The sequence below is a fragment of the Gossypium raimondii genome, chromosome 10 (assembly GCF_025698545.1).
Source record: "Gossypium raimondii isolate GPD5lz chromosome 10, ASM2569854v1, whole genome shotgun sequence".
In the NCBI taxonomy this organism is placed as follows: Eukaryota; Viridiplantae; Streptophyta; class Magnoliopsida; order Malvales; family Malvaceae; genus Gossypium; species Gossypium raimondii.
Window position 1 is genome coordinate 10,031,101 of NC_068574.1, and position 14,697 is coordinate 10,045,797.

Sequence of the window (14,697 nt, forward strand, 5' to 3'; positions counted from 1 at the left end):
ATTTTAACGTTTTGACAGTTAATTAATTAAAAATGACTAGATTGAAAAATGTGCAAAACTTGTTAATTAAAGAAATAATGATTAAATGGCTCAAGTGATAAACAAGGGAGGACTAAAAGGGCAAATTATCTCAAAGAGGATGGCTGGGGTGGCATAAGCAGAGAAAAATCATGAAATTAGGTTAAACAAGGGCAAAATTGGAAATTTTGTAAAAATTAAACAACAAACAAGCAATTATAAGAGTTTCTAGCAATTTCTTCACAATTCTTCAGCTAAAAACACCATAGGAGGTTCCCAAAAGCTTATTTTCATATTTTTACTTCATGTAAGTTTAATTCTTGCTCTTTTCTTGAAATTTTTGTATTTGTAAGACTTTTACAATTAGGTCCAACTATTTATGTCATTAGTTTTTGATTTTATGGGTAATTTTGAAAGTTACAATTGATGAGTGTTGGATGTTTGTGATGAATTAAAATGGATTTAGAGCTTTAATCTTATTATATGACTATTTTATCAAGTGCTTTTAATAGAAATTGATTTTAAGACCAAATTGTGAAAAGATTAAATATTAGGGTTTGAAACTAAAATTTTATTGATCAAAGGTTGTATGGTAGTTTAGAATATTTAGATAACTTGTCAATTGAAAAAAAATTAGCTCATTTGATAGGTTAATTGGAGTGGGACTAAATTACAAAAATTGTAAAAGTTGCGGTAATTGTGTAATTTCAAAAATTGAGGGGTATTAATTGTGAAGTGAATTAAACTAAAATAAATTCTAATGGATGAATAATTTTACATTTTAGATCAAGAGCCCGTAGACAAACGCGAAAAAGGGAAAATAATAGAATAGTCCCTAAACTACTACAAAACTCACAAATTTACCCCAGGTAAGTTTGTATGGTTAAAATTTAATATTTATATTGGATTGATGAATGATATTATGTATTTATTATGGAACTCGGGATTGAGTACAGTCGTTCTGTGCAAAGGATGAATTGACGGCAAATTACCCAAGTAAGCCGAGGTTCAGCATTTGTTGCGAACTTTCGTGTTAACTCATATGAGTTTTAGTTTAACCCTATTGGTTTCCGTTTAACTCTATTGAGCTTCAGTTTAACCCTTATGGGTTTCCGTTCAGCTCTTATGAGCTTCCGTTCAACCCTTATAGGTTTCTGTTTAGCACTTATGTGCTTCTGTGCAGCCTTCGAGCTTCTGTATACAATATACTCATATCCGTAAGACGTTCTCTGATTTGACAAGGTTTGGTAAGTGAAATATAGAATTAATGTTTGAAGACTTAAACTTATTATTGATATTGATCTGAAATATATGAATTCATCGATGGAAGTTGTGTTTGGCAGGAATTGTATATTGAATAATTTATTTAAATGAATTATTATAGTATGTTCAGTAAGTTTTATGTTTAAAGCCAACGAACTTACTAAGCTTCATTAAGCTTACTTGTGTTGTTTAATGTTCTTTGTAGATTTTTGAGAAGTCGGGAGACTAGATCAATACATCAAGCCGCACTATCCAACTTGTTCCGGTAGATCTTGAAATACATATTATGGTTTATATGGCATATATAGAGATTGAAATGGTTGTGTAAATGTCAAGAATTACATTTTGTTTATGTTTCAAGTTAACTTATATATGTATGGTTTTATCATGTTTGGTATAAGTACTAGTGTGGTTAATGGATGGATAGTTCCTAGGCATAGTAATGAATAAATTTGTAAACCATGTTGATATAGATAGTTACATGTGTGAATTGATTTATGTTCTAATTAGAATGTTAGAATATATGTGATATTATAACCATATTAAAGTTAGGAATTGGTTGTTTTGGTGACCTTGTTATGGCCTATATGTATGAAATTTGAAGGGTGTAGGTTGAAGTCAAGAATGGGAGAGAAAAGAGGCCATAAAATGGCCTATTTTTGTCCACACGGGCATGTGTCTTAGCCGCGTGTGACACACGGCTAGGCACATGGGTTTGTGGTCTGGCCGTGTGTCCTCTACATTTTAAAATTTTAAAACAGAATGCCCAGGTTTTTACACACGGCCTAGCACACGGGCGTGTGGCTTGGCCGTGTGACCCCTGCACCCTACAGACGGCCTAGCAGACGGGCGTGTGGTTGGCCGTGTGACCCAAGTCAGAGAGTTACACAGGTATAGACACGGGCTGGGACAATGTCGTTTGTCTCACATCGAATGCCCACACGGCCTATGACATTGGCGTGTCTCCTGGCCATGTGAGCCACACTACCGGCCACACGGGCGTGTGTCCTGGCCGTGTGAGCCATACGGGCGACTACACTGGCGTGTGTCCCCTATTCCTAAGAAAAATTTTGAAATTTTGTGAAAAATTCTTTGAGCTTCCGGTTTAGTCCCGATTTATTTTTAATGTGTATTTTAGGGCTTTAAGGTTCATACAAGGGACAATATGAGTGTTTTATGAATGGTTTCTGATATGTATATTAAATGTTATTAAATATTCGTATTTAATCTGTAAAGTCGGGTAATGTTTCATAACCCTGTACCGGCGACGGATAAAGGTTAGGGGTGTTACAGACACGGGCCTTAGGTAGTTTTAATCTATTAATTTAAGTGTGCAGGATGCTTAATTTAGGGCCCAATGGACGTAGTAACTTGGGACAAGTGATGTACAACCTTCCTGAGCTGCTAAAGTACAACACGGACTCAAGAGCGCATATTTTTATCGTCGTGTCCCGTCATACAATGTCTATGGCATGACATAGGACCAATGTGGAGTCCAAGCTTTTCAGGGTTATTTTCATCCGCTCAATCAACCTTATACGAAGACCTAAGACGTGCTGAAGACTTAATTAAGGTTTCTAATACTTCTATAAATAAGACTTTAAGGATTTGAGGTTATTAAGTAGTCTTATACACATCCAAAAACCCTCGTAGTTTAGGAGAAAGATTTAGATTTAGTTTTCTTTTATATTCTTAAACGCTTTGTTCTTTTCTCTTGGAATCGATTTTGATCCAAGATTTCTTTTATCCAATCGAATTTATTTAGTTTACTTTCTTTTTCAAGAGACGAGATTCGTTTTCCCAATCGAGAGATTCGCTATTTCGTTCTTAATCAATACAAATCAAGATTATTCTATATGTCTTTTCTCTTTTGATTTATTTGTGTTATTTACATATTTATATAAATTGAGTTTGAGATTATGAATACCATGCGTAGCTAGTTCCATTAGGGGAGATTAACAAGTGGATGGAGGAGTGATTAACAAAGGATTAAGGGTTTCATACAACATTAGTTGGTATAAATTATACGTTCTTAAACCCTAGGCTTGGCAACCTTAGAAAGTAATCAAATGTTAAATTAGGGCGAGAGATCAGTTTGTCGAGTGAATCATAATTTATCCTGGTTGAGAATATGAGGTCGGGAGATATGCGAGTATCAATCAATTAATTAATCAGTTAGAATTTGGTAGGTAATAATTGGTTAGTTAATAGCTAATTCACTCTAAACCCTAAATCTGAAGTTAATTATGATCCCTGGAATGAATTAATCTTTCTAAATGATTTAATTGGTTTAGTTGTTTGTTTATTTATCTTAGCTATTTAGTTTTTGATATTTATCTCTTTTGTGATTTATCGTAATATAGAATTTAATTATTACTATTTAGACTTATCACTGTAAAGAGGTTTTCAATAGATTTAATTCATCCTCTCTTGGGTACGATCCTCGAAATACTTCTCTTTGTTCTAATGTAACACAATACTATATTAAAATTTGACCCGTATAATTGCGGACACCGCTTTATTTCTTATTTTTTTAGTGTAGTATTTTTCAGTGAAACATTCACACGTTTGGCGACAGTCAATGTGATGAAATTTTGTAGTAGATAGGACTAAATTGTAAAGTATATAAAAATGACTATGTGAATTGAAATAAATATATGAAAGGGTTTAAGTGAAGTGTCTATATGAAAATGAATCAAGTGCATAGTGTTGATGTATTGATTTATGAAATTTATGTTAATAAGGACTAACTTGAAAAGTGTGTAAAAGTTTTATTTGATATTAAATTTATGAATGAATTTGATACAAATATTATTATCATTGCTCATGTTGGAAAGATTAGGACTTGTTGGATATAGATGGCATGTCATTAGTAATTTTTAAGCGTGATAGTGAAAGTGGCACTTCGATGTGTTAAAGTGATCGTGGCTCTTCGATGCAACTTCGTGATTTTGTCACTGTAATGCTTTGACGTGACCTTGCACTTTGGTTTTCTATCGTGATGAATCACATTCATGCTTATATTTCCAGTGATATTTTGCATATCTGCTTCTTCTGTCAAGTCTACTATGGGCCTACATTCAAATGGTAAAGAAATTGGCAAGTGGAATAGTAAGTGAAATTTTAGAAGTAATTATGTGAAAGCTAAAGTTATAATGTTTTTTTAAAAATTGATTTATTATATTATGTTAATTGTATTCACATGTTAAATTAAATAAAGTTAAGGTAAGCTTGAATTCTCTAAGTACTTATTTAAGCTAAATTGTAGCTTAACGCATTATTTTCCAACGTATAGGTAGAGACTTGAATCGAAGCTCTAAAGTGAAGATATCATTTCAACTCATCACATAACATCTCAACGCTTAGAAGAAATTATGGCTTTGATCTTTTGTCAATAGATTATGGCATGTACATATGTTAAAACAAAACATGTGTACAAGATTTCTAGTGAAAATATTTGAAGAAACTTAATCATTTTAACCTTACGAACTTAGTTAAATTTTGTTTGAGTTATATGTTGTATTATATAATGTTTTGATAGAGATTTATGTTGTATAATATTTAGAAGTGATATGAAATGATTGATGATAGTTTAGACTTGGTTTTAGATGTTTCAAACATGTTTAAAGTAATTTGTCCTCAATGTTGCGACATCAGAAATTAATGTCACAACATTGGACATGTAATTAGAGTAATCTTCCCCCAGTGTCACAACACCGGAAACTAGTGTCGCAACATTGGAGCATTCTACCTTCAGTGTCGCAACACCCATTTCCAGTGTCGCGACATTGGCCCTATTTACTGTATTTTGACCCGAATATGCCCCGAACGACTCCCGATTGCAATAAAACTTTAAAGGTAGCTTAGAAATTACTCAAACTACTTCATTTAAACCAAATTATTTTAAAATGAAGTGTTTAATATGATGTTCAAGTTAAGTGGACCCAGTGCCCAAATGTGACATCCGTTGCTCAAGTTATCTGTTCAACCCGGGTAAGGGGTGTTACACCAATTATACCTACTAGAAGAAAGAATGAAGGAATTCATCAAGTCGATGGATGAAAAAACTTGGCATGTTGTAATTGCTGTGAACTTACTTGGACCATAAAGGAAGAGAAACTAGCTAATGTTAATTCTAAGGTGTTAAATGCAATATTTTGTGGTTTGGACTACAAGAATTCAAAATGATATTAAGTGTACAACTGCCAAGGAGGCTTAGGATATTCTTGAGACTACCCATAAAGAAACTAATACCATGAAGCAATCAAAGATGTAGATGGTGACCATTAAGTTTGAGACTCTAAGAATGTGGAAGAAGGAAACTATTGGTGAATTTTATGCAAAGTTGTGTGACTTATCAAATCAAGTTTTTGCTCTTGGAAATGAGTACTCAAATTCCAAACTTGTGAGAAAAGTACTTAGAGCTCTTTGGTAGAGATTTTTCATCAAAGTCACCAGCATTGAGGAGGCAAAAGACATTGATAGCATGAGAATAGATGAGCTTATTAGATCTTTGCAGACTTTTGAGATCAATCTGGATGAGTCTAGAAGAAGCAGATCTAAAGGAGAAAAAAGTATAGCCTTACAAGTGATATGAGCAATTCAAACTGATGGCACTACTGCTATTGAAGAGTTACAAGAGCAAATAGCATTGCTAACTAAGGTCTTTAATAAAGCTTTCGAGAAGCAAGCTAGGAAGAAGAAAAAGCTTGAGATTGTCAAGAACTTCACTTAAAACAAAAGAAAAGGTGTTCTGATCAATGAGGAATTCATTAAGGAGAAAAATAAGAGTTCTCAATGTCATGGCACCCTTTACCCAGTCCGATAACTAATGCAAATCAGTGTTGTCACGATGACATGTTCTTTGTAAAAATTACAAAAAAAAAAAATCAAATTATCAGTTATTCATATAAAGAAAATTGCTTAAAACACTTTACATCATTTTGAAAGCCTTAAACAATTTTTTAAAATTATATTGAATAATGTTCTAGGTGTTTGGATGTAACAAAAACATAAATTTGGTTTTCGATGACCCATACTACTTAAAATGCACACTATTAGAAATAAGAGAATAAAGTTCTTAAACTCAATGCCAACTACACACATTTAATCTTTTATACAATCATTTAAGAGGTCTTAGAAATCACTTTAGACCATTCCCAAAGTCGGACATCATTAAGAACCACTACGAAGAATAAAAACACACACTTTAGGGTACAGGGGAGCATGTATAGATACATAATCCCTATGTATCAATACCTTATCATGATATTATAATAATTTAACAACTAACTTACTAAATACTGATACCCCAAATATCTATATCTCAAGGGACCTGAAAATTAACTTAAAAACATGTCCAATCAATTTCAAACATTATCAAATAATATCAATAAATTCTCAATCATTTTATAACATTGTCAACTCAATCTCATCTCCTAAATATGTTGAAATCTATTTTCAAACTAAAACTTGACTTGAAAGCACCAAAGTAACATATGCATCATTGAAAACTACATCAAATTTACAAACTTTAGTATTGAACAAACTTAACCTACGTACATGTTATACTAAGCTACTTTAATATAATGCAAATGAAAATACATTTGTTACTCAAGATGTGATGTGATTTGGGTGAAAGCAAAAGCGAACACTTTCTTCCTCTTGAATTCGTTTAAGTTAACGAACGTTAAGCAATAGAAATTGCTAAACCAAAACTTAAATCAATACTCATCTATTCCTCCAAATTATTACTAGTGACTCTTGGCACAAGTTTCAGGTGAACCAATTTCGAAACCCGAACTTTGTATCATCAATTACTATTATTTTGGTTGCACCTAAATATATAAAAACACATTTAAATGTTTAACTATTCGATCTAGGAGTTCATGTAATATTGGAAGCTGCAACTTTTGGGGGATAAATTTATTTTTAAAATTGGAATATTTTGTTTAATTAGCTTATTTCGTATGTACTCTGATGCAGAATTATTGATCTTTTCTAAAACAAAGAAAGGCTACATTCCTTTAAATCAAACACAATTATTTATTAAAATCATAGAAATTATATAGCAAACATAAACATTTAAGCAAGGGAAGTGAAAATCTGAAAGCAAAGTCCAGATTTTGAGTCCCATAGGAACATCAATTATTTAGTGGCAATAGTGGCATATATGAAAAAAAAACAGTGATCTTCAAAATATATCCCATCTCAGCTTGCAAACAGTGAGTCTGGGATGGCTTGTTCATCATGGCAGCAAACGAAAGCAGTATGTTTCTCCATGACGCGGTGGCATTCCGGGCACCTTATGCTTTCGGGTGCCTTCGTGGTGGCCAGAAACTCAAAACGGCAGCACGGGTGAGCCACATTGTGAAGCTGATCATGGTACTCTATGAATGACAAATTAAAACCTTTCTCTGCAACATTCCCTCTCCATTTAACATAGTCAACCAAGGTAGGCAAAACAGTTGTGGAATGGCCATTCACAAGAATATTAGACCCTTCGCTAAGCACTGCCCATCCACCTTCTCTGCCATAGCTAAGCAGCTTCTTTATTCCTTGCACTATTGGGTCGAGGTCATCGGCTCGGCCTAATTGAATCTTTGAAAACATCATACTTTCTAACCTGGTCCAGAAGAACCACACCATTGCCGGGTCTTCCCAACAATGGCTAAGCTTCCTCTCTTTGATAATGGCTGCCACTTTCTTCACTTGCTCCCTTTTGTTGCTTTTTCCCACGTAAACCATCTCCAGAGGAATGCCAAATGCGGAAGCAACCGTGCGTGCTGAGGCTACAAATTTGCTAATCCACTCCATATCGTCCCCTCCGTATAAGAAAATGTATTTCCCATCTTTAATCTGATCAAGGTTAAGTTCAAAATCTCGTGTTAGTTGCATGTAGTATGTATGTATGCATGCATATACGTATGAGTAAATTGTGCATCTATGTACCCAGTCGAGGATCAACGGGTCAATGCCATCGATGAGTAGGTTGAGCTGCCATGTTTCTTTACTCCAGAGTTTTTCTTCTTCGTAACTAGTGAAGGGGAATGCAGCGCTTCCCCAAATCCACATCATGTGGATTGCATTTTGGGACAGCACTTTGCCTCGAGGATCTAGGACCACAAGGATTGGCTTGGTCCTGAAGTGCCAAACCTCCTTAATGAACCTCATGACAGGCTTCTCAATGAGAAAAGGGTCCTCCACTGAGTACCACGGCATGCTGCTTCTTAGGGCCTCGAATCTGGTTGGTGTTTCCTCACTCAATGGGACACCAGAACGTTCCACAACCGGGATCCAGACCACCTCATAGTGGCTCTGCATCCCTGCTTCATGCATCCTGGTGTCACTGTATATCTGATCGAGAATCGCAAGCTCATCTCCTGAGAATTCGAGGCTTGAAATTAGCAAGAGCACATTTCTCCTTCTCAGAACCTCTAGGCCAGCCTATGCCACAAGATTTTGAGACATATCCGACAGTAAGCGCCTGTTAACAAAGATGAAGGAGGAGGAAACTGTTATAATTCAGTAAGGCAGCCAACCTTTCTCCTTGTAGCACCGTCAAGAAGCGGCAGTTTATCGTCCCCGGCATAAATCAAGGCCTTTAGATGTTTCATGTTGTCTATGTGCGCCACATTCGGATCAAAAAGCTTCAGAAGCATGTGGAAAGTGTCAACATCTTTCTTTTCCTCTGCAATTTAACAATGATCAAAATAATGTCCATGAGTAGTTATTTTCAATCAATTTTTCAGGTTTTTGCAATTGCATTATCTAAGAACATCCGGTCCTGTATATTTCAAGGGGCTAATTACTAACCGATATGTTGGTAACATAAATTCAGCTGCTTCCTTAGATGTTCATGTATGTTCTGGAGTTTGTGAGCCAACGTCGACAACTCCCAGGACTCTGTTGCCGAAACGCCATACCTGAAATTCGAAGCAAACCATCTTAATCGAACTAATTATAATCTTCAAAACTCATGGCCATGTATGATTAAGTATTTCACATAAGATGAACCAGCAAAACATACTCATGACCCATGCTAGTGAGGCTAGAAATTTGAGTTGCACAAGCCACCATGCTCCGGATGGTCCAATAGACAGCAGTTGGGATAAGGGTCATGGCAGAGGCTAATGCCGGCGCGTCTGGTGAGATGTACATCGAGGGGAGATCCTTGAACTCGACAACACATCTGGTTACATCCATCATTGTCCGAATCAAAGTGTTGAGCGCATTGAACCGGGGTTTCAACGGAGCTGTGTGCTCCAGAAGTGATGGCAGTTGCTTCAAGATCGCCATCGACTTGGCAAGCTGGTTGGTCGAGTAAATCTGAGCAAGAAGCCAGAATTCTCCATAGTTCAAGGCAAAGGCTGATAGAGATAGCACCAGCTTAGCGTCCCACGCATAGCTTGATAGAAAACTGAAAATCGCGGTTGTCGTGGCGTGAGGGTCGGAACCTCTCAAAGCCTTGTAGGATAGCTGGCAATCAAACTCAAGATGTTAGAACAATTGAATAACAAACACAGCATATGATTTTACTAAATAAATTCACAAACCTCGCATGCGATTCTATCGATGGTAAATGTAAGAGCTTCAAGCATAGCTATATAATTTGCTTGCTGAGCCTTTTCTTCCATTTCGATTTGAGCCTGAGTACCCTGCAGTAAAACAAAAGTAATGTGACCATTTTTCGATCATTTGTTTAAGTGCGTCATATGTTATACCTTGATGATGAAATCGACATGCTCGGTGGCACGATTCAGGATGTCTTCGACCAGATAGAGAAGAGGCCGAACATCAACATCTCGGCCATCAGGTGCATGGGTGGCCAAAATTTGATTCATCATCACATGGTCATCCGACATGGTTAACATGCCAGCGGTGCGGTCACCCCTGATGAGTGCATGAGTAGCACTAGGACTCTTCATGAGTGGCTGGCTAGCACCAGGAGTGGCAGTACGTAGCTGAGTGGTGGAAGTAAGATGGTCATGGTTGTGGTTTGCTGGAGCTGCGCCATGGTCATGGACCTGCGGCTGAGCAGCAGCAGGCGCAGGAGCACTAGCGGGATTGTGGAGGGGTCTGGGGATTGATGGGTGAAATGGACCAGGGTTTGTCAAATGAGCCATTGGAAAATATTACAGAAAAAGAAGGTATGGTTTGCAGAAGAGAGGATGGGGCTATTTGGTACCATGAGAAGAAGCCTATATATAGCCATTGAAGAAGGAATAAAGCTTGCATGAATCTACTTCCTTGCTTCGAATCCAATTAAATTGTGAACATGATGTCTGCAACTTTAAAGTTATCTTACCATGTCCCACCTCCTAACACCTGTCCATTTTTTTTATATATAATGTATTTGGTAAATACAACTATTTCAAAAAGAAATTTTTGTAGCACTTATTTCATTTATAAGCCTTAAAATTGAAACTTTATTTAAAATCTCGAAACAAGCCAACACACACTGATTTCTTGTCTGGAACCTTGCTTTTAGCTTTGAAGGTTGATTGATCTTAGTATCCTTCAAGACTCTACGTCGGGCATAGGATAAACTGACTTTGGTAGCAGCAAACATGAGATGGGCTGTGCAGTTGTTTGCTTCTTTACTTGATTCAGTTCTTTTACGTGTGGCAGTAAGATATTTGATACTTTGCTCCTTCGTAGGTAACGTCAAGAAAATCATTGTTTAATCAAATCTAGCATTCCTAGTAATATTTGATTTTTGCTTTTAATATTTGTCGGCAAAAAAGAAGTCATGTTCTGATTTAATTTCTTTAGCTACAGAGGAAAGGACAGTGAATTGCAAATATTGGAATCCAATCTTTAAATTTATTTGAGGTTTATTTATATTATTTAAATCTAATAATAATAATTTTATTTTTATATTTGAATTAAGGATAGCAAATGTTTAGAAAAATCATATTATAACATATCAAAAGTTTGGTGGTATTAAACACCAAAGCAAGCTTGATTCCTTTGGGATTTTGACTACCCTAATGCTCAAAAACAGAGAGGGGCTTATTCAATATTGTTTTAGATTTTAGTAACGAGAGCCCCGTGATGGACATTAGGAATCCATGATAAAAGAAGATTAAGTAGACAGGCAGAACACTTCCACAAAATATTTACTCTGCCCTTTACTGGATTCACCTAGAAGAAAATGATTGGAATTTTCTCTAAACGCTTCACAGGAAATTTTGGGTAAGAGAAAGTAGTAAATAAGGAATGATACATTTGCTTTTTTTTTGTTCAAAACACCTTTTGAATAGTCTCTTTCTTTTTTGGAGAGAAAGTAGCAGTGAAGGGACGTCCATCTTAGGAACAGCTACAAAACAAAACAAAAATAAATGCAGCGCATGGCTAAACGAAAAACTATACAGCAAAAACAAAGAAAGAAACCGTCCCTTCATCTTCAAAAACAAGTCCTGCCTTCAAATTGGGAGATTCACCGGCTTAAAACCAAGCCACCCAAAACCAAGAGAGAATCACCCCTTACTATGATTATAGATTATATACGTAACGTAAATATTGATCGAGGTAAAGAGATTAGCGTCACTAATATGCTATGTCAGCCACCTGAATAAAAAAATTAATTTTTTAGTGGTGCCAAGAAGAATGGTGCCACCTCTATAAATACAAGAAAATACTTCAATTGAAAAGCATTTTGGGGGCTTTTAAAAAAATCTATTTTTTGGTGGAGCAATTAAGAATGGCGCCACCATTGCTTTACATGTTAGGCCTTTTTTTTTGTTTTTTAAATTTTAAAAAAATATTATTTTATTGGGTGATTCCATTTAGAATGGCACCACTAGTGCACTGCACCTTTTTTTTTAATTTAAATATAAAAAATAATATTTTATTTGGTGGAGTTATTCTCTTTGGCGTGACCAAATAGCTATATATAACCTCCGGTGATAGATCAATATGAGTTGAAGAATTTTTTTTTAATTATATTTTGTTAGAGGATGAATGGGAGAGAGATGAGGAGCGTTTTTTTTATGTATTTGTGTTTTTGTTAATTAAGTAACTTTTTTAATTTGAATGTATGTTTTGTTTAATGATAAACCGGTGGAGCTCCGACATCGGTAAATTTAATGGTTATTTTCAGATGCCAATTATTTATTCGGTAACAGGTTCAAATTAGTTATGTAAGTGTTTCCGTTGGCTGTGGTAGGACAATAACATGTTCAAATTGGTTATACAACCAACGGGTGGATTATTTGGGATTCCCTGGCTTATTGCGATGTTAGAAAGTTTTAAGGAATTCCAAATCGAACTGCACGGGTGAGATCATCAATATCAACAACATCCGAATTACAATTTAATAGTACTGAGAAACTTGTTGGATCGACTTGCTCGTGTTGCGGTTAAACATTGCATTTTTCTATTTGTAAGATATAATGTTATCAATATTGAACAAAATCATTTAATTATGTTTTATTTGTAAGACATAATATTGTTGGCCTTGAACAAAATCGTTTAATTATGCTTTATTAGTACTGAGAAAGTTGCTCGTATTGTAAAATTATATATTAAGTTAAGTGAAATTATTTTGAATGTTACAAATGTAAAATTATATTTTGTAAAATATAATTTGTGAATTATGTAAATTCATAGTTATTTGAAATGTTGGCAATTTAAAAATAATTTTCATGAAAATCATGTGGGTAATGTGAATTAATTGTTTGATAAGGGTTTTTTTTTTAAATAAAGAAATAGAGCACCGATGGTCTAAATGGAGCCATCCAATAAAATTATTTTTTTTTAAATTAAAAAACAAAAAAATAGGCACATATAAAAAAAATGACAGCGTCATTCTTAATGGCTCTAAGAAAATAAATAGATTATTCTTTTAAAGCCCCCAAGTGGCTGACGTAGCATGTTTGTGGGTCATTTTCTTTAACTTTACTAATTTTTACTTAGATCATTTACATATATAATATGGGTGATTTACGTAATTAATTAAAATTTTAAAACCGCCACCACTACAAATAATTTGCCATATACTGACAGTTAATTCTGTCAGTAAAAGTACATTTATACCGACAGGTTACTTTATCTGTCCATATATTGCGTATCTATACGGACACATACTGACAAATCAAATTTATCTGTCAGTATAGATGTTATATACACAGACAATTTTATATAAGAATATTTTCGGAAAAAACTCATTTTCTTTTATTTTTAAACAAACGTAATATTTTATTTTAAGTAAAATTTTTTTTTTAATAATAGACCTTATACATCTAGTAGTATATCATTTCACCTGTCTATATAGGTTTTAAATTCTAAGAAAAACCATAAAACCCTTTTTTATTTTCACCAATATTTTTACGGTGAACTTTTTTATTCCTCTTTGTCCTACGTTCAGCACTTTCACTAAATATCGCCGTCGTTGGAGCACATCGACTGTCGTTGCCACCCCTTTCCTCTTCCGATTTCATTGTCGTCGTTGTCGCCTCATTTAGAGAAGGTAAGTTTTACTTATTTTGTTTTTGTCTCTTCCAATATATTTGATTATCTCCAAAACCTCAAATCCCTTTATCTGCTTTTGCCCCCAAATCTCTACATCAACTTTTGAAAAAAAAAAACTCATCTCTCTTTCTCTTCGAGCTAATGAGATGTAAATAATCTTCTTATGTTCTTGTGATGTTAGATTGTTCAATAGGACTGTATATTTCTTATTTTGAAATGAGCTTGATGTTGCTCTAATTCAAGATGCTCAGGATGAAAAGCTTTGGTTTGCTTATTTGATTTATTGGATTCAATTGTCGTTTTATCCACTCTATGTAATTATATTTATATTTTGAAAATGATCAACAATCATGGAATGATGATGTGTATGCGCAAGTTAAAAAGTCGAAAAAAGGGGTCTGTTGGTTGTATGGGAACAATATCCACTTCATCTCTTAAGTTCGCTCCTTCATCATCTAAATCCCAACAAAATGAAAAGATAGAACGGTTAAAAACAGAGGTTCAAGATTTGAAGGAAGTTTTAGGTAATGTTTTAACATTACTTCAAACAAAGTTTCCAGACGACAATGTGAATGTTGTAACTGTTATGCGGGCGTTCAATAGAGAGGTAATATAATTTAGGCTTTTATTTATTATTTTATGCAAAATTATGAATCTTAAATATCTATCTTTTCTTTGTAATAATTTTTAGGTATTTGATGCTAGTAGTGGTCTAAATTTATCACAACGTCCGAGAAATTGATCTTCAAGTTGCAGTCATCAACTTGATGAAGATGAAGATGGTAAATTATGTCCAAGCTTCATTATTTTATATAATTTCACTATTTGATTTCTTTAAATACATATACATTTTCAATTTTATACAAGTGATACTCCAAAGGAATATGTGAAGGGCTATGTTTAGACTTTGTTTGGACTATATATTTGGTTTGGTTGATGACT

At 34.5% G+C, this 14,697-nt stretch overlaps 1 protein-coding gene and 1 long non-coding RNA gene across 2 annotated transcripts; one reads left to right on the top strand and one right to left on the bottom strand.

Annotated features, from left to right (window-relative positions):
* Positions 1-7,306: 7,306 nt before the first annotated feature.
* LOC105777930 (hypothetical protein) lies at positions 7,307-10,453 on the bottom strand. The gene is made up of 7 exons (XM_012601454.2): positions 10,005-10,453; positions 9,837-9,938; positions 9,311-9,759; positions 9,097-9,206; positions 8,823-8,971; positions 8,233-8,727; positions 7,307-8,139 (listed from the first exon to the last, which is right to left on the bottom strand). The coding sequence occupies exons 1-7, from the start codon at positions 10,404-10,406 to the stop codon at positions 7,492-7,494; spliced, it is 2,355 nt and encodes a 784-aa protein (XP_012456908.1). The 5' UTR covers positions 10,407-10,453; the 3' UTR covers positions 7,307-7,491.
* Positions 10,454-13,586: 3,133 nt separating this feature from the next.
* LOC128034115 (uncharacterized) lies at positions 13,587-14,697 on the top strand. The gene is made up of 2 exons (XR_008190215.1): positions 13,587-14,362; positions 14,447-14,697. It is a non-coding gene; the product is annotated as an uncharacterized LOC128034115 (long non-coding RNA).